General features: G+C 35.6%; 1 protein-coding gene across 3 annotated transcripts in view; it reads right to left on the reverse strand.

Annotated features, from left to right (window-relative positions):
- ZNF385D (zinc finger protein 385D) overlaps positions 1-26040 on the reverse strand; it is a 663079-nt gene that overhangs the window by 524097 nt on the left and 112942 nt on the right. For all 3 annotated transcript variants that reach the window (XM_036431595.2, XM_036431594.2, XM_036431593.2), the window contains exon 2: positions 22723-22941. In XM_036431595.2, the coding sequence (XP_036287488.1) occupies positions 22723-22941 (219 nt within the window). The remainder of the gene's footprint in view (positions 1-22722; positions 22942-26040) is intronic.

A 26040-nucleotide genomic window follows, 5' to 3' on the forward strand; every position in this document is an offset into this window, starting at 1 on the left:
TAAGAACCATGCTGTTTTCTCATGAAGAATAGTGCACTTATAATAAATGTTACAACCTGTTTAGGCACACACACTTTCAATAACTGTAAAATAAAATACATGCAGTACATGTGACTGACTGCATTACGGACTATGGAATTACTCACATCCCTTTCACTTCTAAAGCCCCATGATTCTAGAGCATGCTAGTCTTTCCCTGACTTAAGTAAACCCCATGACTGGCAGAGAGCAAATGACTTTAGGTCAGTAATCGCTCCAAGTGATAAATTGCTTTGCCATAGTCATAAAATCCTTCATGAAGCAAGAGGTAAGAAATCTTAGGAAATAGCAATATGAGTAGAAATACAAGCATGGTGCTCTGAGTAAGAGGCTGTGGTCATAAGGGTGGAGGGAGGAAGTGACAGGAAGGTTGCTACTTACAATTTATAGGTTGTAGACTACGTCTCCAAAGGATGCTGCATTCATGATCTATTTTTCAATGACAGCACTCATGCAAATTATGCTATTAGGAATTCTAATACTTTGAATTAAGACATAAAACACATTTTTTCCGATGATATTATCGGGGTGGGGGGTGAAAAACAGTCACTGGTACTGATGTGTAAATGCGGCCTATGCGCTGTTAAGACAAGCAGGGAGCTGAAAGGTGCAGTATCTCTGAAGCATAACATTCTGGACCCAACTTAGCACTTCCTCCGCTAACAGTGGCAGTTCAGGTTTAGAATTTCACAAGCCTTTCCAACAGGATGTTAAGCACTATTGTAACTGTTCCTTGGTTTATTCCGAACATTTGAAATATAAGCATTCCACATGTACTCTCTACTACTAAATTTTTCAAAAATTATTTTATTGATTTTTTTACAGAGGAAGGGAAAGGGATAGAGAGTTTAGAAACATTGATGAGAGAGAAACATTGATCAGCTACCTCCTGCACATCCCCTACTGGGGATGTGCCCACAACCAAGGTACATGCTCTTGACCGGAATCGCACCTGGGACCTTTCAGTCCTCAGTCCAACGCTCTATCCATGAGCCAAACCGGTCAGGGCTACTACTAAATTTTTTTGATACATGTTTTTATAAACAGTTGCAAGTTTTGCAGCACTGTCAACTGAACTGAAAATATAATATGATCCAAAACCAAACACCTGTCACCTGCTGTTTGTATTGTTTCTCCAGGGACCTTCTCATTCTAAAGGAAAAAGACATTGGGTGTCTTATATACCAAGAAATTGAGTCCAAATTAACGGTTCTAGAGGAGCTACTGAGCTCACTAATGAGATGTACATGGGAGCATCCAAGAACGCCACCTGCCAGGTGAACTTTGCCACGGGCTCTGCCTTCCCAAGGGATTTGCTTGGAATTTAATGTAAGATAAATACCTAGTCAGTTACTCAACGTGCGTTAAGACTGAAAGCAGACATCTTCATTGCCCTAAAACAAACTAAGAAATACTAAGTCAATGTAAAAAGAAGGTATTAACCTATGTCAAACTTTAACAAGTCTTCTCTAAAATCTTATTTCCTTGGCACATGAATTGGAACTTACTCTGGAGTAATTTACTTCCATTTAGAATGTCTAAGAAACATTTAGAAATTATTTTAGGTGGGGAGTATGTTTGTGCATGTGCATGCTCAAATAATTCCTCACTGATGTCTCAACACATTATATTGATCTGGTCTGCCTCTTTAATGGTCCTGTTTCCATAAAAGACTATGCATCTACCACATTTTCAGAGTTCTTGCTCACTTTTGAGCCACTGTTTCTGTCTTTCAATAGCTTCTCATCATTTGTTCTGCTTCCAGAGACTTCTAGCTCCTGCAGCCCCCAAGCAGGTCCAGACACTCGGGCCTCTCAAGTGGTGGTGGATTGGAAAACAGTTTTGTTTTGTTTTTAATTTTTATTTATTTTTTTTATCATCAATTCAATGAATCTGATGTCACATGATTCATTGGGAACTCTCTGCTGAATTGTTTTGGGAGGTGTTAGACGAACCTCTATTAGTGAATATTTATTCAGCTCCTACTGCATACTAGGGACTACTGCAAATCAAAATGTGGAGGGATTTCAGGTACTTGGAAAGGTATAGCATCCTAGTCAAGTTGGGCTGTCATTACAAATTACCATTATGTCCTCACTTGACCTTTTCTCATGTGCTGTGCCTCTCTTATCTCCTCCTCCTCTAATAAAGACACCAGTCATGCTAGGTTAGGGACCACCCTCATGACCTCATGTAACCTTAACTACCTCTTTAAAGTCCCTGTCTCTAAATACAGTCCCAGTGGGAGCTAGGGTTGTGATATACAAATTGAGTGTGGGGTGGGAGGGTACAATTCAATCCAGAACATGCAGCATCACACATTCATGATCCAGTTGGGAATCCAGGCCACCTCTCACTAGCTGGGTGATATTGCACAAATCATTTCAGGAAAATGTAAGCTTCATTTCTCCATCTATCTTTTGTGAATATATAACATCATAATCTAGTTCATAGTATTGTTGTTTACCTCATTTTATACTTATAACAAACCTCTGCGGTAGTCACTAACGAAAAAGAAGTTTTAAAATGCTTTCTTATTCACTTTTATATTCCGAGGATATGCATGGCATAGGACTTGAAACAGACAGGCCCTTGAAAAATATTTGTTACAGATGAGTAAAATATTAGTCACAGTGCATCTCAAAGGCAGCACGATGCCTTGAGAACATCCCGTTTTACACCCACATGCCACAATGAGTCACCACACTTGTGTTTTCCTTCTGACTGAGCTACATTCAGTATCTGGAAGCCCACTGGAAATAACACATAGAAATGCAGGTTAGTATACATCAAAATTATTCTTATTTAAAGAGTCCCTGATTAAGCCACTGCCCACTCTGACCCTTTTTTTTTTTTAACAATGTGTTTTCATTTTATCAACTTCTTTATTAACACCCAACTCTAAGCACAGAAAATTCAGTCTTCTTTTTTCGCCTGCTCCCGCACACTCACTGTCTCAGTGATCTGTAAATAATTGACCGGACAAGCTCCGAAGCACAAAGGCAAACAGATCAATACTCCTCCTGCAGGTGCTTACAGCACAGACAGTATCCATGCTTCCCTTTATTTCCTACCATGGAGGACCTCAGCTACCAATCACTTCACAGTCGGCAGCCCCGGATTTAATTCAGCATGCATAATCAGCAACATTTGCTGAAGTCTTTGATTAAACTTTTAAATTGCTTCTTAATATGATGTAAATGGAAAAAAGGTATTGATTAAAGAATCTTAAAATGGTAACCTGCTCCGATGAGAAAGGAAAATGCTTGGAGTTGGTGAGCCTGCTTGGCAAGATAAACAGCGTGAACAATGCTCAAAGCATTTCCCATGCACAGATGCAAAACAGGCCTTAAAAATACCCATTGGTCATCATGTTCATGGACTTAGAAAAAAACTTGGAGAAAGCTATTAAATTGTGTGGCCTTCACTTATAATAAAAATGAGATGGATAACCTGCAAAACATAATCTCTTAAAACATAAAAATGATTCTATTTTTACCCTAGAAAATATTTTTTTTCCTGCTAAGATGATTCTGGCTTTTACAGAGTAACTCGTTGTAGCTGTCATTTCCCAGTAGTATTCTCTCAAATATACAGTTATAATAATTATATCAAATAGATTATTTTCCTGCATGAAGAATTTATTTATTGGCTCTAATTACTCTACAAATATTATTAAGCAAACAACTTAAGCCGGGGTCTTTTCTAGGTATCGATGATACCGCAATGAACAAAACTGATAAAGCTCTTTGCCTTCATGGAGGTTAGTTTGAAGAATGCAAGAGAGAAAATAAATAAAATTAACAAGTACAATATATGATTTATTGAATGACAAGTCCTATGGAGGGAAAGAAAAAAGGAAATATGTTTGTAAAGGGGTAACAAGTTGGATATACAAAGTTTTAAGAAAGGTCTTCTGAGATGATGATGTTTCAGTGAAGAGCAACTTTAAAATAATAATGGTTAATGGTCTTTTATATATATATTTTTAATATATTTTATTGATTTTACACAGAGAGGAATTGAGAGGGACAGAGAGTTAGAAACGTCGATGAGAGAGAGACATCGACTAGCCGCCTCTTGCACACCTCTCACTGGGGATGTGCCTGCAGCCAACGTACATGCCCTTGACCGGAATCGAACCCGGGACCTTTCAGTCCGCAGGCCGACGCTCTATCCACCGAGCCAAACTGATCCCGGCTGATTAACAGTCTTTAATGTGTAAATATTGCAAAAACTGACTGCCTAATGATTTAATGTCTAGAACATATTAATATTTAAAAATTTAATGATGTAACATATATTTAGGGTTACTTATCAAAAAGGCACTAAAAGTATATTTATAATATTTAAGTAGCTATTTCTTCCTATTCTAGAGTTTCAGAAAATATACCTTATATAAAATGTTATGATATTTCAACAATTAAGGAAGAGATTAACTAGTCCAACTTATTCACTGAAACTTCTGTTAACTTATGAATATACAACACAATAGATTCAGACTATATAAGTATGTTATGAAGTTGGCTCAAATAGTTCCTCTCTAAAATGAAAAAAAATTAGACTAGAAAATTGCTATAGTCCCTCAAAGGACCAGAAATCCAGATGTTTATGGAACCTCTTAAATGCCTTAATAGCTTGAAGTGCAGTTAATTTATCTCTTTTAATAAAATAATATCTAGTTTTCTATAAATGGTCTTTTTAAAACTACTCTCAAATATTCCCTTCCTGGCAGGAATAAACAAAGGATTTAGATTCTGAAATTAAATATTTTTTGGCTTTGGGGAATACTTCATATCTTCAACATCCTTTTTTCTTCATCTCCACAAATAAAGTTTCCTTAGTAGGGGTGTCGAACTCAATCAGAGAAGGGGCCAAAATCTAAAATCCAGCCTAAATCGCGGGCCGAATGGTTTACTGAACAGTCATAAACTGTCATTGTGATGGAAACGCAGCAGAGTGCAGTGATGACAGCGCGGTGCGGGCCACATTGCAAGGCCTGGCGGGACGGATTTGGCCCGCGGGCCTTGTGTTTGACACATGTGCCTTAATGTCTGCCTCAATATCATGAAGACTCTGAGGTTAAAAAAAAAAGCAATTCAGTCAGGCTATGGAGTGAAATACTGAACATGGGTTCTGTGTATGACTGTGCTAAAGTGAGCATGCTTATGTTCAGGGGAAAGAGGGAAAGAGAGAGAGAGAGAGAGAGAGAGAGAGAGAGAGAGAGAGAGAGAGAGAGAGAGAGAGAGAGAGAGAGAGAGAGAGAGAGAGAGAGAGAGAGAGAGAGAGAGAGAGAGAGAGAGGGAGAGAGGGAGAGAGGGAGAGAGGGAGAGAGGGAGAGAGGGAGAGAGGGAGAGAGAGCGAGCGAGAGCGCAAGCGCACGCAAGGTGGGGGGGAGACTGACCATATACAAAGAAACAATCAAAACCAGTGCTATTGTGTTATTTTATACTATAACTAGAGGCCCAATGTATGAAATGTGTGCAAGGGTAAGCCTTCCTTCCCCTGGCTGGTGGCACTGGCTTCCCTTTCGCACCCTTCACTTGGGCTTCCTTCACAGCCCCAGCTTCACCAGCAAAGTAGTTCGGAAGAACATCCGATCTAATTAGCACATTATGCATTTATTATTATAGATAGAGCAAAGTATAATGGCCATATTAAAGCAAGAATGATTAGAAATTTACACAGATCCCATTTATGGTTTGAGTCAAGGTAAACACATTCTATCCCATTCCTCCTACTAAATAAACTAAAAACCCTGGATAAAATGCATAAAGCAATATTCAAAAGATTGGATGATAGACAAAAGAAGGCACTCGATAAAGGCCTCATTATTCCAGGAAATGACCTCTTCAGCTCTTTCCACCTGCACTGACTAACCCTCTCCCCTTCTCCATAGACACAGCAATTGGGGAGACTGTGAGGAGGAGCCTGGATGACCATCCTTTCTGTGGATGACAGCAAGGAGTAGTACCTCTCTCCCTCCTAGTTAAAGAGTGAAGGGAGAATTATTGGAGATGACATTGCTGGTGAAAAGATTCTTTAATCTGTGTATGAACTTCTGAATAGGCCCATGAGGGTTTATATATAGTAAACACAATTTTCTGAAGATCTAACATATAGTATGACTAAAGTAATACAATACATATATGACAGCTGCTAAGAGCATAGATCTTCAATGTTGTCACCACAAAAAAAAAAGGGTAATTATATGAGCTGACAGAAGTGCTAACTTACCTTAGTGTGGCAATTATTTTACAATATATACATGTAACAAATCAGCTTAAACTCACACAATATTACATGTCAATTATGTCTGCATAAAGCTGTAGAAAATAAAGGAAAATTGCATGTAAACACTGATCAAAGAAAGCTGAAGTGTTATGTTAAGAAAGACAAGTTAAAATTGAAAACAAAGAAAATCATCCAACAATAAAGCTTCAAAATACATAAATCAAAATGGCAAGGAGGTTGTCAAGAACTTCCAAAATTTTCTCTCAGTAATCACTAAAATCACTAAATAGGAAATTAGCAATGTTAGAGAAGATCAAAACAACATCATCATCCCAAGTGAGAATTATAGAACACTCCACAGCAGTGGGATTCATATTCTTTTCAAGTACACAAAGAACTTTCATCAAAGTGTCCATATCTTGGCTAACAAAATAGACCTCAACAAATTGTAGATAATTAAAAATTATATAAAGTATGCTCTCTGATCATAAGGAAATACTATTTAGAATCTTATGTAAAGAAAACACACACACAGTAAAATCTCCAAACATTCAAGTATTCTTCCCACTCCGATATCATACTGCAAATGAAGCCAATGTAATGAAGCAAGAAAAACAAATGAAAGACATAGATCTAAAAAGAGAGAAAAAACTTTGCCTATTTACCAATGACATAATTAGTTATATAGAAATTTGCACGAAATATACAAGAATATTCCAAGAACTAAAAATAGTTTACTAAGATACATAGAAGCAATCCTATCTAATAAAGAGGGGATATGCTAATTGACTGCCATGCCCTCAAAGACAGTGGCACCCTCAAAGACAGTGGCACCCTTAGCCACAAGATGGTGACACCCAATCCCCTCAAGCCCCTACCATCCAGGGCAGTCCAAGGCTCAATTTACCAGGGCCAGCTGAGGCTTGCACTGCTGGCAGTGGCAGCAGCAGAGATGTGATAAGGGTGTTGCCTTCCCCTGATCTCTGGGTCACCTCCTGCCCCTTAGAGCTTCCGGACTGTGAGAGGAGGCAGGTCAAGCTGAGGGACACCCCCTCTAGTGCATGAGTTTTCATGCACCAGGCCTCTAGTATAATTTATAAATGGGATAAAGACTTGAACAGATATTTGACTAAAAGGGATATATGGATAATAGGAATGCTAAAAAACAGTTGAATATTATTTGTTATTTGAGAAATGCAAATTGAAGCCACAATGCAATACTTTTATACTCCTATCAGATTGGACAAAATTGGAAAACATGAATTAGAAGATTCAATAAAGTGCTGATTAAGATGTGGAGAAGTGTATCTCTCACGTGTTACTTGTTGAAGATGTAATGGAAATTTATGTACTAGAGTTCCTTATAAATTTAAACATGTATTACCATACAACTCAATAATTGTACTTCTGTGTATTTATTCTAAAAGGAATAAAACTTATGTTCACACAAAAGCCTGTGTAACAATGTTCATAGCAGTTTTATCTGCAACAGTCAAATATCTAGATGAGTAAAACCCTACACTTCAGAGCAGACCAAAATACATACACTTTGATGATAATCTTCTTTAAAGAGTAAGATGATCTATAAGCCAATATGTCTGGAATTTCTTCTAAATTGTGAAGCATATTATATGAAGAATTTTGGTTTTGGGGGGGAGGGTGTTTGTTTACAGAAGACTATTTTGTTTTTCACTGTTAACAGAAGATAAAACAGAAAAATAATAGAGTAATTTCTTCACATGTGTCAAAAAATTAGAAATCAAAAGCTACATGCTAGCTGTTAGTGAATCTGATATTGTATTTACATTAGTGAACTAAAGATATCATACGAAATATTCCTATTGACATTCTATAAATGCTTGCAATTAGAAAGAGACAAAACAACTTAGGGTAAACATAAGGCTGTAGACAAAATGCTAGAATGAAAGTTCACAGGACTTTAAAAATAAACCGCTATGTTCTTGTCTGCCCAAATCTATTTCCTTCCCTTCGGTAAGAGGACCTCAATTTTCTTGGGAACCACCCCTTTCCACATACTGTCTGGTACTGATGCCAGGTCCAAGATGGGCAAGTGACCACATAGGCAGGGCTTATGATTCCTGGCTACAGGGATCGGCCATAACACAACTCAGAGGTTAGCAAATGCCATCCTGAAGCTTTTGCTCTAATTATTAGGAAAGAGACAGTCTGTTCTGCTGAATTCAGTGTTGGGAAAATGGAAGCCTGGGCTGCTGGTAAGGATGATGTTAGCACAGAGGGGGAAACATTCACAGGAAGAATGGGGGTTTGGACATGAAATGTTTGGGTAATACCATATGCTTTCTATGTGTCAGGTCTCATTCTGAGTATATTATTACAACAATGCTCTGAAAAAGATAACATTATACGCATTACACAGTTGAGGAAACTGAGGCCCGTGGTTGTAAGAAATGTGTACCAGCCCTAGGCAATTTGGCTCAGTCTATAGAGTGTCAGCCTTTGGACTGAAGGATCCCGGGTTTGATTCCTATCAAGGGCAAGTATCTTGGTTGCAGGCTTTACCCTGGCCTAGGCCCTGGCCAGGGCTCCTGCAGGAGGCAACCAATCAATGTGTTTCTCTCACATCTATGTTTCCTTGTTTTTCCCTCTCTCCTCCACTCTCCCTAAATTAGTTAATTAATTAATTAATTAATAAAAGGAAAAATATCCTCAGGTGATGATTAAAATAAAATAAAACAGATAAAATATATGGTTTTTAAAAGTTCCCCTTCTAACATAAACTTAGATATATGACAATGAAACTATAAAAATGTTCTTACTAACAGAAAACTAATACTTACACTAACTAATAACAAACTAGCTATTGAAATGGATTTTTTGAAGGGGATCCTAACAGACCAAGTTTTTCCTTTTTGGGGGTAATAATATGAAATTGACAATTACAGCTACCTATTATTAGAATACTCATTTATGATGAAAAAATATATCCTTCTAGGTGCTGAGTACTAAAATCTAAACTTATAAAAAGATAGCAGGCAATAAAATGTTTCCATGTTCAAAACTTAATTTACTTAGCCAAGTTTCTAATTCATTTAAGAAACAAATAATCAGCCAAATTCTGCCCATGAGGTACATAAAACTGAAGCTTCAACCTAATGTTTTCAGAGGCAGTTGTAAAAGCTATGCCTCTCTCACCCAAGTGCCCTTTGGAGTTTGCAGAGATCATGTGCTTTCTCCCATAGAAATACTGGCAAGGAGAGTCTATTCTTGCTCCGTAAAAGAGAGTGGTTAATGTTAAATATTCTTTAAATACCTGCAATTTCTTGTAAGGGTTTTAAATTTGCAATTTTCTAAGTGCCTTAATTCAGAAAATATTTCGTCTCCAGTGAGATAGTCAGGGTTGACTGTAGAACTTACTACCCATTTTCCCTAGTCCTGCATTTGCCATGAAATTCAATGCTAAATGAGACTTTTTTTTTTCTGTAATAATAGGAAAGATACTTTGCAAATTCTCATTTTCTGAGCTTGTGTTTGGGAAAATGGAAACCACTGCTTCACTGGCTATACTACAAATAAAGGCTGATCAGAGAAATTGGGAGGGAATTATTTATTTATTTGTTTATCTATTTATTTATTTATTTTTATGGGGTTAAAAAATATTTCTGAGGTTGACACTGAGTAAATAGTACTTTCCTGAGATAATTGTTTTATGATTATTTATTATAAAAATGTAGTTTGATTATGGCTTATCCTTATTATTCAACACCCCTTTAGACAAAGGGCTTTATGACTAGAATCCTAATTATGTAAAATTTGTGTAACAACCTGAGTATAAAACCACATAATTCAAAGAAATACAACTGAGTTAGAAATCGTGCTTTATAAACTTGTCTTTAGCCACGCAGGATGGAGTGATCAAACCCAATTAAGTACGCGTTTACCAGACCCAAAGGAGCTGAGCCCAAGAACAGTGAAGATCTTACACTGAAGTAGTTCCCTCCAAATAAGCTGTGTCATTTCCAGTCTGTCACACCACTGCTCTTAAACTCTTCACTGTGCTGGGTAAAGGACAGAACCACTTAACACCACTCAGCTTCCTCTAATCAATTGCAGCAATATTTTCAACCATTTCTTGGAAAACTCTTGAAACTGCCAAATAATGGGCTGACCACAATTCAACCTAATTTAATTATTTCCCATGTGGCTGCCCACCAAAAATCTAGGAACACGAATAACCAATTAAAACTAAGTTTAGTGTCAGAAAAGCAGATGTGAAAGTTTACTTGGCAAAGGCAAATACCATGTGATTTCATTTCTATTTGAAATTTAAAGAGCAAAGAAGACCAATACACAAAATAGAAATAGACTCTTAGTTACAAACATCAGATTGATGGTTGCCAGAGGGGAGGAGACCTGGGCGGGCATGGGCGGGGAGGGAGTGCTGGGTGAAAATGGTGAAAGATTAAGAATTACAAATTGGTAGTTATAAAATAGTCTTTACATGGGAATATGAAATACAGCACAGGAAATACAGTCATTAACATTGTAACAACTGAATGGTGCCAGGTGGGTACTAGAAATAGCAGGGGGGACAGTGTGTACAGTATCTGATTTTCTAACCATTATGATATACACCTGAAATGAATACAAAATAATATTGAATGTAAACTGTAATTGAAAAAATAAAAAATAAAAAAATAAACTCCATAGATTAAAAAAAATAATAATGAAAGTAGGGGCATGGACTCTTCTAAATGGATTTGCAAAGATCTACATAATGCTAGTTATATGTGGCTTTCCTAAGGCATCTATCTCACATTTTATTTTGTCCAGCAGTTCTATTTGTCTCTCTTAAGTTATGTAAATGACCATAAACCTTTAGTAATGTATGAATACTTTCCCAATTCCCTTTTCTGAGAAGTGTTAAATTGCTCCCTAAGAAAGACAGACAAAAGCTGCAAGTCAAGGGAGTAAGTGATATGAACTCCAGAGAGTTCCAACTTGCTACCACCTTCCAGCCTTTGACTTGCCCATGAGTACTCAGTCTCCTGTTTCAGTTTACATTGGGGCTGCAAAGCACTGTCAAGTAGGAGTAAAAGGTCCTTGCTGCTCACAGTGTGGTCCCACGACCAGCAGCAATGACATCACCTTGGAGCTGATTAAAAATGTGGGAACTCAGACTCTGCCCCAGATCTGTCTGAGACACAATCTTCATTTTCAGTCTCCACAGAATATGTATGCAGGCCAAAGTGTTAGAGGTCCCTGCAGGCCAAAGTGTTAGAGGTCCCCAAACAATTTTTTAAGGACACTATAAGACATGGACGTGTGTGTGTGTGTGTGTGTGTGTGTGTGTGTGTGTGTGTATTAGTATCCCAAACTTAATTTTCCAACATTGAATAAGGGCTAACCATAATTATAGTTCACACTTATTTTACTGAAGGTTAACTACATGCTTGCACTGAACACATTACATAAATTACCTTATTTAATCTTAAAATTATTGCTTCTGGGATGGTACTTATTACATAGGGCAGTGATTTCAAACTTGAGCCTACAACAGAAGCAACCAAAGGGCTCAGGCGTAGATTGCTAAGCTAATCCTACTAAGTTTCTGACTCAATAAATTTGGGGTAAACTTCCAATAATTGGGTTTTCCTAAGTACACAGGTAATGCTGACTTGTACTACTAGTTTAGGGGCCCCCAAATTCAATTCAGATACAGGCTATTTGTTCTTCATACTTGCAATTTTTTTTTCTGGCAAGTTCTAGGGATTCTATTTGTGCTCCTCTCATTCCCATAGTAGCCTCTGCTCACTTTCCTCTTATTTCTCAGGCCACCTGTGAAAGACAATGCACTTTTTCTACCATCCTCCTTTTTACTGTCCTAGAAGTCTCAAAACATTTGGCTTTGGTGTTATTAGTGCTAAGTATAATAGTATAGAGTAATGGGTAATCTCTGTGGGTAAGAAACATTCCAGAAATTTCACAAACCCTAAAGTTATTCCTGTGCCTTTTACCCCAGGTGTAAATGTGGAATTAAATTCCTATTAAATTCATGGACCCCTTTAAGTTCAAATAACTCAATAGTCTCTTCAGAGGAAATACCAAATTGAAATTCACATCTTTGCTAAAAAAAAAAAAAAAAAAAAAAAAAAAAAAAAAAAAAAAAAGATTGTTGAAATGTTCACCTCACTTGCTTCTTTCAATAATTTTATTAAATAGACAAAGTAAGTAAAATAATGCCACAAATAATTAAAAGGAAATGGAAACAAAGTAGTAACAGCATAATAGGTCTTAGTTAGGGAAGCTCCTTGTTTCAGAATAGCCATATTTCCATATTTTCCTACATGTGTACATATTGTGTACTCACATACATACATAGCTTTGCTGCTTTATTTACATAAATATTTCTCAGTAGGAAAGAGTTGTATTTATACAAGATTGTAACTAAAGAAATCATGTGTTAGTTGCTTAGAATAACATCCACAGAAATATGAAAATAGGCAAAAAGTTAAATAATTAATAGAATCCAGGCTTACTTTTCTTCTCTCCTGGGTTTTGAATAGGAATTCTTTACACAGAAGACATATCAACTGCACTGAGTGTTAAGTAGGAGATAAATATTTTTAATTTCTTCCTTCGGGCCACTAACCCAATTAGTCTGTTAAGACATTAAATTACAGAAGGATGGAAAAGTGGTTGTGACCTGATTTAACAAGCTATATGAACTCACACATAGTTTTTTTAAGAAGCTGAGAGTACCAGGAGGCAGCTAGAATTGCGGAATTAAAGAGTTAGTATCTACTTAGGTGTTCTCTGGAATCCATTAGGAAGACCAATGTTATTGGAGAAATAAGAAAAATCCCACCCAGGAATCAGATATTTTAGATTAACTAAAATGCTTGAAAGAAGTGTTTTAAATGCACTTTAATTGTACTATATATGAAAAATGACCTATAGACATAGATACATTAAAAAACCTCATGTTTTAATAGTCATGTATAGTATAAAAGGTTAAGAAAAAAAATATATATATATCCAAAATAACATTATAACATTTAAATAAATATAACTAGCAGAGGCTTTAATTTACTCTCAGTTCTACTCATGTGAATATCAGACCTACCTGATTATGTGTAACATAAATCTGATGTGGGTCCCTGGGGTGATGATTTGACTGAACATTAAGTATCCTGGGAAGAAGGATTATTCTATCTATTTTTCTATATCTATTTTTATATAATCTATATAGATATAATCTATATCTATATCATCTATATCTATATCTATATCTATATCTATATCTATATCTATATCTATACCTGGCTAATATGCTAAGTGTCCAACAGTTCAACCAGTAGCTACGATGAACACTGACAACCAGGAGACAGATGCTCAATGCATAGGCATGACAACATGGAACAGGGGAGGGGAGAGGGTGGGAAGAGATTAACCAAAGATCTTATATGTATACTAGAGACTCAGTGCATGGATTCATGCACTGGTGGGGGTCCCTCGGCATGGCCTGTGAGGATCAGGCCAAAAATGGCAGTCCGACATCTCCTGAGGGGTCCTGGATTGTGAGAGGGTGCAGGCCAGGCCAAGGGACCCTACTGGAGCACAAATCCATGCACGAGGCCTCTAGTAAGGGGCTAAAAGTCAATACTTCTTGGAGCACTGAAGACAAAAATGGGTCTCAACTGACATCTATTTGTATTGTGTGTTCACTAACATAATTCAGCTATAGTTGTTTCTAATACTTCGTCTTGAATTAAAAGTGATTATGTAGCACTGTTATGGTAACACAACTATTGCCAAGGAGTTTCATATTTTCATATGATATACTGTTTCTAAATCAAACAAGCACTAGGAAGAGAATGGTATGTGTTTTTGCTTCCTATTGCTGCTATAAGAAATTCCTGCAAACTTGGTAGCTCAAGGCAAACTAAATTTACCTTGCAGTTCTGGAGGTCAAAAGCTGAAATGGGTCCTACTGGTAAAAATGAATGTTCAGTAGGCACCTTCCCCCTGGAGGCTCTAAGGGGAAAGTCCATTTCCTTACCTTTCCAGCTTCTAAAAGTTACCTGCACTTGCTGAATCCTTCCTCCATCTTCAAAGTACACCACTCCAACCTCCACTCTGTCATCACCTCTCCTTCTCCGACTCTGGCCTTCCTGCCTCCCTCTTATAAGGGCCTTGTGATGACATCAGTCCTGCCCAGATAATATAGGACAATTGCCACACCTCAAAATCCGTGATTTAATCACATCTACAAAGGTCCTTTTGCATAGGCACAAATCTCAGGGATTAGGACCTCTTTAAGGAAATATTACCTCAATATCATTCTACACACACGAGTCCTTGTACTCTCTTCTGAACCCATTGATCATACATACACTCAACCAGGGATTTGGTGAAGCTTTGCAATGGCTTATGAGTACCAATTGTGAGTGCTTCTCTCCTGTTCTGTGTTCATGACGCCATGTTAATAGCTTGAAACCAGCCATGGTGGAAAAGAAGTATTGTTACAAATCATGGCTTTTATTTTATGTTTAATGTTTACTGACTTGCAGCTGTATACACCCATTTTTCTATTGCAAATAAAATTCTATTTTATAAAAGTAGGAATAAAAACCTGATATCAGGAATTATAAATTTTGGGACCCTTTCATTAGTCAGGTTGACAAGTCAGGTTGACTTGTTGAGAAAATGAAATGTGCCTGACAGGATCATAATGATAAATTAATATTTATTGAGTACCCATAAAATGTGTTAGGTTTTTTTTGACACTAGTTTATTTTCTCATACTTTGGCACTTTTGATCAAAATTAATAACAAAAAGAACATTAATAACAAAATTAATAACAAAAAGACATTCATCAAATTGTAATTTTTCTGTGTTAAAAATGAAGTTTAAAATGAGAAAACTAAGAATAATTCTAAACCTTTCATTGTCTTTGTAAAAAGTGATAGTATTTTACTGATAACATTTTTCAGTTTGGGTCTCTTACATTTAATAATGGGTAAATTAAATGGAGGAAAAAGGATCAGTATTCAAAAGATACCTCAGGGTTATAATCAATTTATCAAGTATAGACTTTGGGTTTTAGATAAGGAATAAAATGAAAAATACTGTTGATCCTTTGCCCTAGTAACATCTTCAGGCACCAAGACAATCTACAGGTAAGGACTCTCATGTGTGACCAGTACAGGAAAAAAATAAAAGAGACATGACAGAATATGGGGCATCAACAGATAATAACATATGCTGAGTACTTATCAGATTAACCATATATATCTACTTCTGAAAAAAAAAATAACAGCTTATGAAAATAACATTCTCAACATGCAAAGATATAATGAGAAAAAAGAAAAACATATAAATATTGCCAAAGAGGTAACTTGAGATCAAGTATACACACTCAGACACTCTTTTATAATGAAGATGTAAAGTGTGCTGGTTGGAAAGCCAAGTAAGAGAGTCACAGCAGATGCAAGCTGTGGAGTGCAAGACCCTCCACACCACAAAAGGATTAGCTGTGCCTCAAATTACCCACAATGCTTAGGACGCTCTCACCACCACCTGAGCTAGGTTTACAGGTGGATTTTGGTTTCTTCATAGCTCTATGAGAGACCCGCACACAGGAGTGGGGAACGTCTGACCCATGGGCAGTATAAAGCCCATGAAATCATTTGGTCTGGCTCTGCCAAAGCATTAGGGGTGAGTTAATTAAATGTTTGACCAAATATAGCAGGCTCATTTTTAAGTTGACAATTTTGTATGACCCTCAAATGATGTCATAAATGTTCAAATGGCCTTGGTGGACATATCCTAAAACATCACTGAAAATATAACAAGAAGAAAACACTTAGTTTCACACCTAACTGAAAACCAACATAAATAAATTCATCCTGTTTTCATCAAACTGTGAGCACCTCCTTTAAGGCTAGTTCAGATTAATCTTGGAGATACTAGTTTGTTGGAAACCTAAGTTATTGAGCCCTTTTTTCTACATCTGTGGGTTTCCTTATTTTTATTTATATTCAGTGTTTCACAGCATTTTGTTCCTCACTATTTTACTCTTCTCAAGTGTGTAGTGCTGCTATGGATTTACTTACTTCTGTTTTTAAATTTCTTCTGTCACAGCATTGCAATTTAGGAGACAAAAGAGGAAATAGATGCTATCTGGGCTGCTATTTATTTTTTTTTATCTCTTATTTAACAAAATTCACATTTTAAAATCCAATAAAGTAATATTTGTTAATAGATTAATAAAGCATACCTGGGGTGAAGCTATAGAAATTGGGAAGCTAATTTAAATAGGGTTGAACTCTACTAGCAACTGCAAAATAACTTGTTTAGAAAAGGGAAAATGTATACATAAAAGAGTCCCACCTCCATTATCTATAGCTCTGTTACCATGAGAACTAAAGTTTAGGGTAAATATAAAGAGAACAGAATAAAAGCAAAAAACAAACAAAAAAAAACCTTTCAAATGTAGAAAAGCAGAAAAGTGATTATTTTTCTAAAATTGAAGGGTAGAGAAACACTAGGACTGGAAGTGGTTGGTAACTGAAAGAGGCAAAAGGTGAGGGAACAAGAGGCAGTTGTTGACAATTGTGACAGCAGATGTGAAGTCCAGATGGACAATACAGGTATTCTGCCCTTTCAGCATTATTCTGTCAGTGCTGTGAAATCCCAATTGCTCTAATTCTTCAAACCTCTCCCAAACATACACAAGCAAATACACAGAGAATCACAGATGGAAATCTCTTGTACCCCAAATAAATTCTATTCCCAAACTACATGACATGCATGTAACTCGCTCTTCTTTTTTTTCTCTTAATGGCCATTTCATCTAATGTTTCATTGGTAGCAAGAGTCAGGAGGAACTAGAGTTCACTTCCTTGGTGCAGCAGCCCGCTGGGGTGGTCTTCAGACAGGGGTCAGCTGGGTTAGCTGCCTCAGATTGTAAAACTTTCGACATTACCCCATGAAAGGGGGGCTTGTCAAGGATGTAACTTAGATTTTTTTAAAAAATCTGTGTTGAAAAAGATAGCATCTTCCAGTGGAATGAATATTAAGTCCAGGAGAAGCAAGTAGCTAGTGGTTAATAGTCTTATTTCCTTTGAAATAATCAGTGTGTTTTCTCTTCGGGGAGAAAAATAATCAGTAACCAAAGTCAGAAATCTACTTAAAATCTGAACGTGATAAAATTAGCATTTGTCACTTTATCTTGTATTTTTATCCTTCAATGATAGAAAGAAACTTAGATCACTCACCCAAGAACAAAATGTCATTACATAATGTTGGGCAATTGAATGACAGCATTTTTTTTCATTGCCTCACCTTGGCTAAACCTTCTAAGAGAGAAAGAGAATTATAAACAAAACAGTATTCCTTACTGCCACACTACAAATATGCCATAGACTAATTTGGATAAGATATAATTAAGAAAGCAGTTATCACTATTAAATAAAATTGATCCCAAAAGGAATTAATATGAATTCAAAATATATCTAATTAATCTATTGACATTCTATAAAATCACAAATAGTCCTTAGAGATAAAAAAAAAGATGAGACAAATCTATATATAAATGAGTTTATAAAATCAAGTCTTAATTTTTTGTTTTTATTAACTACCAATGTTACAGAAGGAAAATCTCATAAACTGAAAATCTCCTGGTATTTTAAACCTCATCTGGGACAATAAATTAAAAGAGAAAAGAGAATAGATCAGTGAGAGCTAGAAAGTGAAATCATATTTAGATTTTATGTTAAATAAAAGAAAATGTAATGCTAAGGAGGTAGATAAGGGTAAAAATATTTTAATGTGGTAAAATAATGAGCAACGGAATTCTGTTAGATAAAAATGAATTATTTGATAGCAGTTTCAGAACAATAAACATAGAAAACCAGGCTTACTAAAATAACTCAAATATGACAAAGACAGTGTGAATACAATAAACCTATTACCACAGGTCAACCTGTTACTCAGTTTCCAATAAGCATGAACAACAGTTTAACCAAGGAGAACACATGAAATAGAATTAAATTAGTTGGCCATAGAGGCTTTAAATATCCTGAAAGTTGTACACTTAGTAAGAGGTATTCCAAAATGTTCTGAATCAAAGAAGCATATGTGTTCCAACATTCACATTTCTATTTGTTGATAAAACCCCTTATAATACTTTCTTTTCAACCTCATTAAAATGTTTAGGTTTTCCCATTATATAATGTATCACATAATTGAGAAGCAAAGTGACCTGCATCAGCACAATCTTAATATCTAGCCAGAAATGTTGCTCCATTATTAATTTCTTTAAAATATGCATACATAAAAAGTAATGATCTGAAAACAGTATTACGTTATAATGTATGTGATATTGTATGTATGATTTATTGCTTACTCATATTTATTTGCATAACTAGGAGAATTGTAACAAAAGGTTTAGAGAGGTAAGTTACCTTTGTAGAATTCTTGGTGATTTTTATTTTATTTCTAAATATTTGTGGACAGTCAGATGAAATAATATTATTTTTATCATAAAAATAATTATTTGCAAAACTCAACTTCCTCATAAATATAAAATCAAATATTTTATACAAATAAAAATAAACCACGTGGATTGAATTTCTTTGGCTTATTGTTTTCATGAGAAAGTGAACTGTGGAATCTCTAGAATATAATATGATCTACATGTTTAAGCAACTTTCAATTATAGAATAGACTTCTGCCCCTTCACTTCTGAATCTTATCTCATCTTTAAAAAGTGTGCTACTAAAAATAAATATATTTCTGGAATAAGAGGGAACACATAGTGATAAATTACAAAATGGTCTATTTATATGACTCCATTCTGCACAAAATATTTACAACAAATGTGGTGAAGAGAATTTAAGAAAATATAAACTTTGTTGCAATAATGTATGTTAAATGCTTTTAAAAAATGACAAAGTCAATAACTTTAGAAAAATATCCCAATGTGTGGCATCAATTTGTGGATGTTGAATGTCAGTTTACAGAGAGATTAGCACCCTGCTGATAATGGAGACATGGGCAAGCTTATAAACAAACAGAGTTATTTGGCAAAGTCTCTTAGTCCCTCAAATTATTGGCTATCTTATTTGTAAATAGAATAACATTTGCTTTGCAGAATTGTTCTTGTGGCTCAGCAAATAATGTATATAAAATACCTACAACGATAAATACTATTGAATTATTTGTTCCCTTTGCATTTCTTATGAGAAAGCTTATGTACAGACATCAAATGGAAGATACATGTGGGGGCGGGAATTGTTTTTGCTTTTGCACAATAAAGCACATTCTGCATGTTACTTAAAAAGACTCAAGAAGCATTGATGGCATCTTTGGGGGGATACCCAAAAGGTAGCCTGAGATGGTTTTGTGCATTAGGGACCTATAACTGTGATGCAGGAGGAAAGCAGGACTGGGTAGAATGTGAGGCTCGACTGTGATAGATCTGTCCCAGTGGCATCAGCAAATCTGAGGCTGGAACGACCTCCAATAATACAAACTTAATGAAAAACAACTTAAAATTGAATCACGCTCTACTTAAGACAATTCTACCTAAATGTCAATGATAATGAAAAGTTTGTATTATTGGAGGTGATAGTGTCAACTTGGTGTTTCTTTTCACACTAGTAGCCCTGCACACAAATCCGTGTGCTAAGTAGCTCGCTAGTAGCTCTCTGCTGCCCTCCTGTAGCTCCCTCCACTCCCCCCTGCCCCTCCTCATAGCTTGCTGCCAGCCCACTCCTGTAAGCTCTCCACCACCAGCTTGTAGCTCACTGCCCCACCCTCCTGCTGATCCGTGATCCAGTAATTAAGCTGTCTGTCATGCTCATGGTGTAAAGACCTTTTGCATATTACATCTTTACTATATAGGATACCTTATATTTACAAATTTATTTTAGAGAAGGAACAAATGATATCATAGAAACTAGGACAAAAAAGAGCCTGTGAACTATGTATATTTAAACATGACTTAATAAGTACATTTGCCTTTCTAATTCATCTTCTGCCTTTAGCAATTCTCAATTACTTTCTAATGGCCATTATTATTATATACCTTTTTGACTAATAACATCCACAATTAACTGTTAGCCATACAACAGAAAGAGAAATATGGAGAATATGGGAATATTGCAGCGCATTTCTACTAAGTTAATACAAAGCAAAGTAGCAAAAAAAAAATCCATTTAAAAATGTACTGACTGGATTTTTTCTTCTTATGATTTGGTAGCCTTGAAGTAAACTACAAAATTATATTTAAAAACTGTTATGATGTTGAATATTTAAACATATCAAAATTTAATCACATTTTTAAATGTCATTAAAATTTGAATAAACTATATTTACTTCTCAAACTTGAAACATCCACCAGAATACAATATTGTAACTCTTTGTAATTGCTATTGTTTTATTGCTCCAAAGTCCCTAGTCCAGGAAACCCCTCCCTCCCTCACCTCTCTGATAACCTTCCATTTTTCCATTTGTTCCCAAAAGTATCTTTATGCTATTTTTGAAATCTGTGTACTCCTAAAATCATCACATATTTTAAAATAGTCTAAAAAATTAGACAAACCATGAATTTTTCATTAGCGAATTTAAACAACCTGCATGTATGAATAGGTCCAATTTTATTAGTTAAAACATGACTTTGGAAGATACATATTGCTTTAAAATCAACTTCAATCTTACCAACCAACGGAAGCCCCTACCATGTATATGACAAGGAGAAAGTTCTGAGATGTCCTAAATTAAACTATAGCAAGTCAAAGGGAGAAAGGAAAATAGTTAATCAATTAACAGCATGGTAAACCCAACACAAGGCTGCCTACATTCAGGATGATATTTCTGGGATTATCTAAAGAGAATAGCCAGGTGCCATTGACCATAGACTCCTCTGCTTCTTGCTTACATATGCGTGTTCCAGACTTTTGCCCAACATCAATCCACTGGAGCAAACAGTTCCTCCTGGTGGACTTTTCCCAGAAGTAGCCCCACTTCACCTTCTCCCACCTCCTTATCTACAAACATAAATACTGTCTACTCAAAATGGATAAAAGGCTTAAGACAGGAAACCATAAAAATCCTAGAAAAAACCATAAGCAGCAATCTCTCCTAGCAATATGTTTGTGGGTACATCACATAGGGCAGTGGTCGGCAAACTCATTAGTCAACAGAGTCAAATATCAACAGTACAATGACTGAAATTTCTTTTGAGAGGCAAACTTTTTCAACTTAAACTTCTTCTAATGCCACTTCTTCAAAATAGATTCACCCAGGTCATGGTATTTTGTGGAAGAGCCACACTCAAGGGGTCCAAGAGCCGTGTGTGGCTCGCGAGCCACGGTTTGCCAACCACTGTCCTAGGGCAAAGGAAACTAAGGAGAAAATAAACAGATGGGACTGCATCAAAATAAAAAGCTTCTGCACAGCAAAAGTGACCATCAACAAAACAAGAGAACCCACTGCACGGAGAACACATTTGCCAATGATACATCGGTTAAGGGGTTAATATCCAAAATATATAAGGAATTCATACAACTTAACAAAAGGAAGACAAACAATCCAAATAGACACCTCTCTAAAGTGCACATTAAGATGGTCAATGTCAATTCTTTTTCTTTTTTTTAAATATATTTTATTGATTTTTCACAGAGAGGAAGAGAGAGGGATAGAGAGTTAGAAACGTCGATGAGAGAGAATCATCGACCAGCTGCCTCTTGCACACCCCCTACTGGGGATGTGCCCGCAACCAAGGTACATGCCCTTGACTGGAATCGAACCAGGGACCTTTCGGTCCGCAGGCAGACGCTCTATCCACTGAGCCAAACCGGTGCCAGCCAATGTCAATTCTTTCTAAACAACTTATATCTTTCTTTCCCAAACTGTTTCCATAAAAGAACCCATCAGCTCCAGTCCCGCAAACATGTGTGTCTTTTCCACATCGCCCTGCTATTGGGCTTCAGACACAGGCACTCTGATGTGGTCCTTCTCCGGCTAGCATGTTTGGTTCAATAAACTCTTTCTCTCAGAAAAGCTTTCACACATGAAAGTTTTTTGTTTAACACGTTAAAAACACACAAACATTGTTTCCTACACAATGTAAAAAGATGCTCATTTCCAAATAACTATGTTAAAGGCCAACAAAAATCAAGCAACTTTAATGTCAACTTTTTCAAATCATAACAAATATGCGGGTGGTCTGATCACACCCTCGTACAGTTAGGTATACACAACAAACAAAATGTTGTCCACTCCAAAATGCTGGGAGGCATTATTTAAGTTATAATACACTGTGCCACAAGCTTCCATTTAATAATTTTTCCAGGTCTTAAAAATAAAAATCCATTCTCTTACCTTCATATCTGCAGTTATACAAATCATGGAAGCTGATGATGGAAAGTTGAGAAGACATGCTTTTTGAAAAAACTTACCATTGTCGATTTTCAGCATCCCATTGCTGAGCTGTTTCAGTCTCTTTTGATGGGATTTGCCGTTGTAGTGGATCTGAGCTTGGGCGGTCGAATTCAGCTGAATGTTGCACACGTTGCACAGAGTGAAGTTAGTATGTTTCTTTTCCCTTTCTGGTTTCTCTTCCGAGTCATCAGGTAAAAATTCAGCCTCACTCTCTCCGTCTTGTGCACAAGTGAAATCTAAGGTTGCAAAGAAAGTTATGGATAAGCTGATCAAGATTTCTGGGATCCCTTTATATAATTAAATGGAGTAACAAATAAAGTTTATAAACGTAAGAATTAAAAATGTCCACGTTCTCCTATTTCAATAGGTTGCTTTGTACTATCACAAAATGAGTAACCTCTTTAATGGAACACAATGGCAAATATTTTATCCTAATTTTTCTATGTCAAATCATAGTCATAGATTAGGCATTTAACTTGCCCTGTTTCATAGCTGAGGAAGCTAAGTTTAGAGTGGATAAATAACTTGCAGAGGTAATATAGTGTGGGATAAACATTGTTTTATTTATCTCCAAAACCCGGTTCTTAGTCATCTTGTTCTCTAGCATTTATTAATGTATTATATATTTCCTTTTGATTGAACTAAATAAAATAATCTTACTTTTATAATGCTTGCAATTAAGTAAAGTCACATATCTGAAGAGACAATCCTAAATATGCAAAAAATGCTAAAAATGGTTACAACATCTAAAATTTTATGTTTTATATCAGAAGCACAAAACAGGTTCTGAATATTCAAGATAACCTCATAATCAGGGTGAAAAAGAGTGCAACTGATCTATGAATTATGTTTGCATATGTTATTTTTATGTAAATACATGCTCTGTAAATTCAAATCTAAGAGAAAAAGAGCAATTAACATTTCCAGCACCTCTGGTCTTAAAATGGCAATAATGAAAGGAACTATTGCAATACATATTTTACTATTTATTTATAAGTCAATTAATGATGATTCCTTTCTAAAAATTTTCTGTGCTTTCTCTACATAGCACTCTGTAGAATTCTTATAGTTTAGATATAATTTCTTCATTATAATTTTCCATATTCTTCAAGGATGTATTGTGTAGTCTTTGGGAGTATTGGCAATGGAAAGCAAATCGTTATGTTAATGTGCATTTATTAATTACTTACTATGTGGCAGGTACTTTCTAGGCTATGAAGATGAACTGGTAAGCAATACAAGGATAGGCTTTACCGTTATCCACCTTACTTATAATGATGGGAGGGCAAGGGCTTTGGGATCAGGCAAATGAGATAACAAATGCCCGAATAATATTAACAATATGCAAAATTCGTTTGCTAGCAATTGAAAAACAAAACAAAAAACATAACAACTGAACTTAAACCAACCGCAATAGTTTTATTTCTTAAAGGATATGAAGGAGATTATTTAAGGAGTAAAATATTTTTAAATATATAATTTATACATTTTTAGGACTAATTTATTTAAAATACTTTAACCTCATTTTAAAAAGGAAACTTTATATTTCTTACTCAGGTAACCTTATTAGGATAATAATAAATATAAAATTTAAATGTTCATATTTAAAAGAAAATTTGGAAACTTTGTAAAATTATTTCATAATTTTAGTTAAACAAAATATATAAATATATTAGTTTTTCTTATTTTATATAAAGAAATGAACTTCTGTGTATATTCCAGGTTGCATTCAGAATGTTTCAAAACTTTTTTCTAGAGTTGATTTATAATTTTAGTCTTTTATCTCAGGTATCATTAAGTACTGAAAAATAATAAGTAAATAAGGTATTTAACCACTGTGATATTGTATAACCAATAAAAGCAGATCAGAACATTTTTTAACATGAGAATTTTTTTCCATACAATAAAGAAAAAATAAGCATAAATGTGCATATGCTGACAAACATGTAAAACACAAATAAGACTTAGAAAAATATTAGGAGTTGATGTTTAATGGTAGAGTTACAGTTGGCTTCTTTCTATATTTTCAAAAATTTAAATCGAATCACATTTCTACATGTTATGAAAACAAAAAAATCCACATATTTGAAAGAAATTATCCAAAAAAGAGCTTTAGTTGATAGAATGATAGGTTTAGGTTTGTCAGATCTAGGCCACAGTACATAGCTAGTCCCAGAACATAGGCCCTGGTGACCCATCATTTTTGCTAAACCTTTTTTTTTTTTTACCCTGACTCATAAAACAAAAATGTCTAACCACAATTTAGCAGATGAAAACATTGGAGGAGAAATTTTCTACCAAGGCTGTGAGGTTTATTTGCTCATGCATGAGGGTTTCCCTGGTCATAACAGGAAATGAAATCTTGTCATCAGGCAGAGTCAACAATTAATTTTGCATGAAGAGGCCTAGGGGCAAGGACAGCCACCCAAAGACATCAGAAAGTAAAGTAAGAGAACTAGTAGTATGGACATTGGGAGAAAGGGGGAATGTCAAATAAATTCTTGAGACTGGATGTGATATCACAAAACATTTATAGATTTTGCAAGAAAGCTGCAATGCCTCAAGTGGCACTCTGAATTGTGAGGCATTATGGGATTTTTTATTCTCAATATCGTGAAAGTAACATGTTTAAATCCCTGGAGGAAAATTTTGTTCATTTGAGTTCTACTGAGAAAAAAATCTCAGTGTTCATATATAGGGTTTAGCTAACTGGTTGAAACTCTTCAAATTTGATCAATTTGTCCGTTTTTTCCCCAACATGGATGGATTCAACTTATTTCTATTCCCCCAAACCACTAAGACACTGTGAAAATCTGTAGTTTAATGTAATAATGTGGATCTGACCTGTATCATGTAATAGATTCAAGGAATAGAATTATACTGGGAATTATTATTGTATGAACTAATGATTTGCTTGTGTGTGTTTTTAAAATTGTATAGATATGGAACTATAATTAATCTATCAGAGTCTCAGAAATAATTAAAACATGGCATATATAAGAGAACTCATGGTTGGTAAGCTACATTGAACTATGTATCTGAGCATAATTTGCATAAAATAAAATGGGAATTACTAACTTTCCTGGGAGGCAATATGGTTCTTGAAATTGATTTATAGTCCATTGTTTTGACCCACTAGAGAGCCTTCTGAGACAAAAGTTGCAATGTTACTACTGATCCCAAAGCACCAGCTTTTGGTATCCAGACTGTCCTGAAAAGTGCTGACATGATCTTCCCCTCCCACCAAGGGTAACAGGACATACCCCTGGAGGACCCTAATTGATATAACCCAATTGAATATAATCAAAAGTTGGAGAATAAATGCAAAGCCCACT

This window comes from Pipistrellus kuhlii, unplaced genomic scaffold (genome assembly GCF_014108245.1).
Source record: "Pipistrellus kuhlii isolate mPipKuh1 unplaced genomic scaffold, mPipKuh1.p scaffold_m20_p_11, whole genome shotgun sequence".
In the NCBI taxonomy this organism is placed as follows: Eukaryota; Metazoa; Chordata; class Mammalia; order Chiroptera; family Vespertilionidae; genus Pipistrellus; species Pipistrellus kuhlii.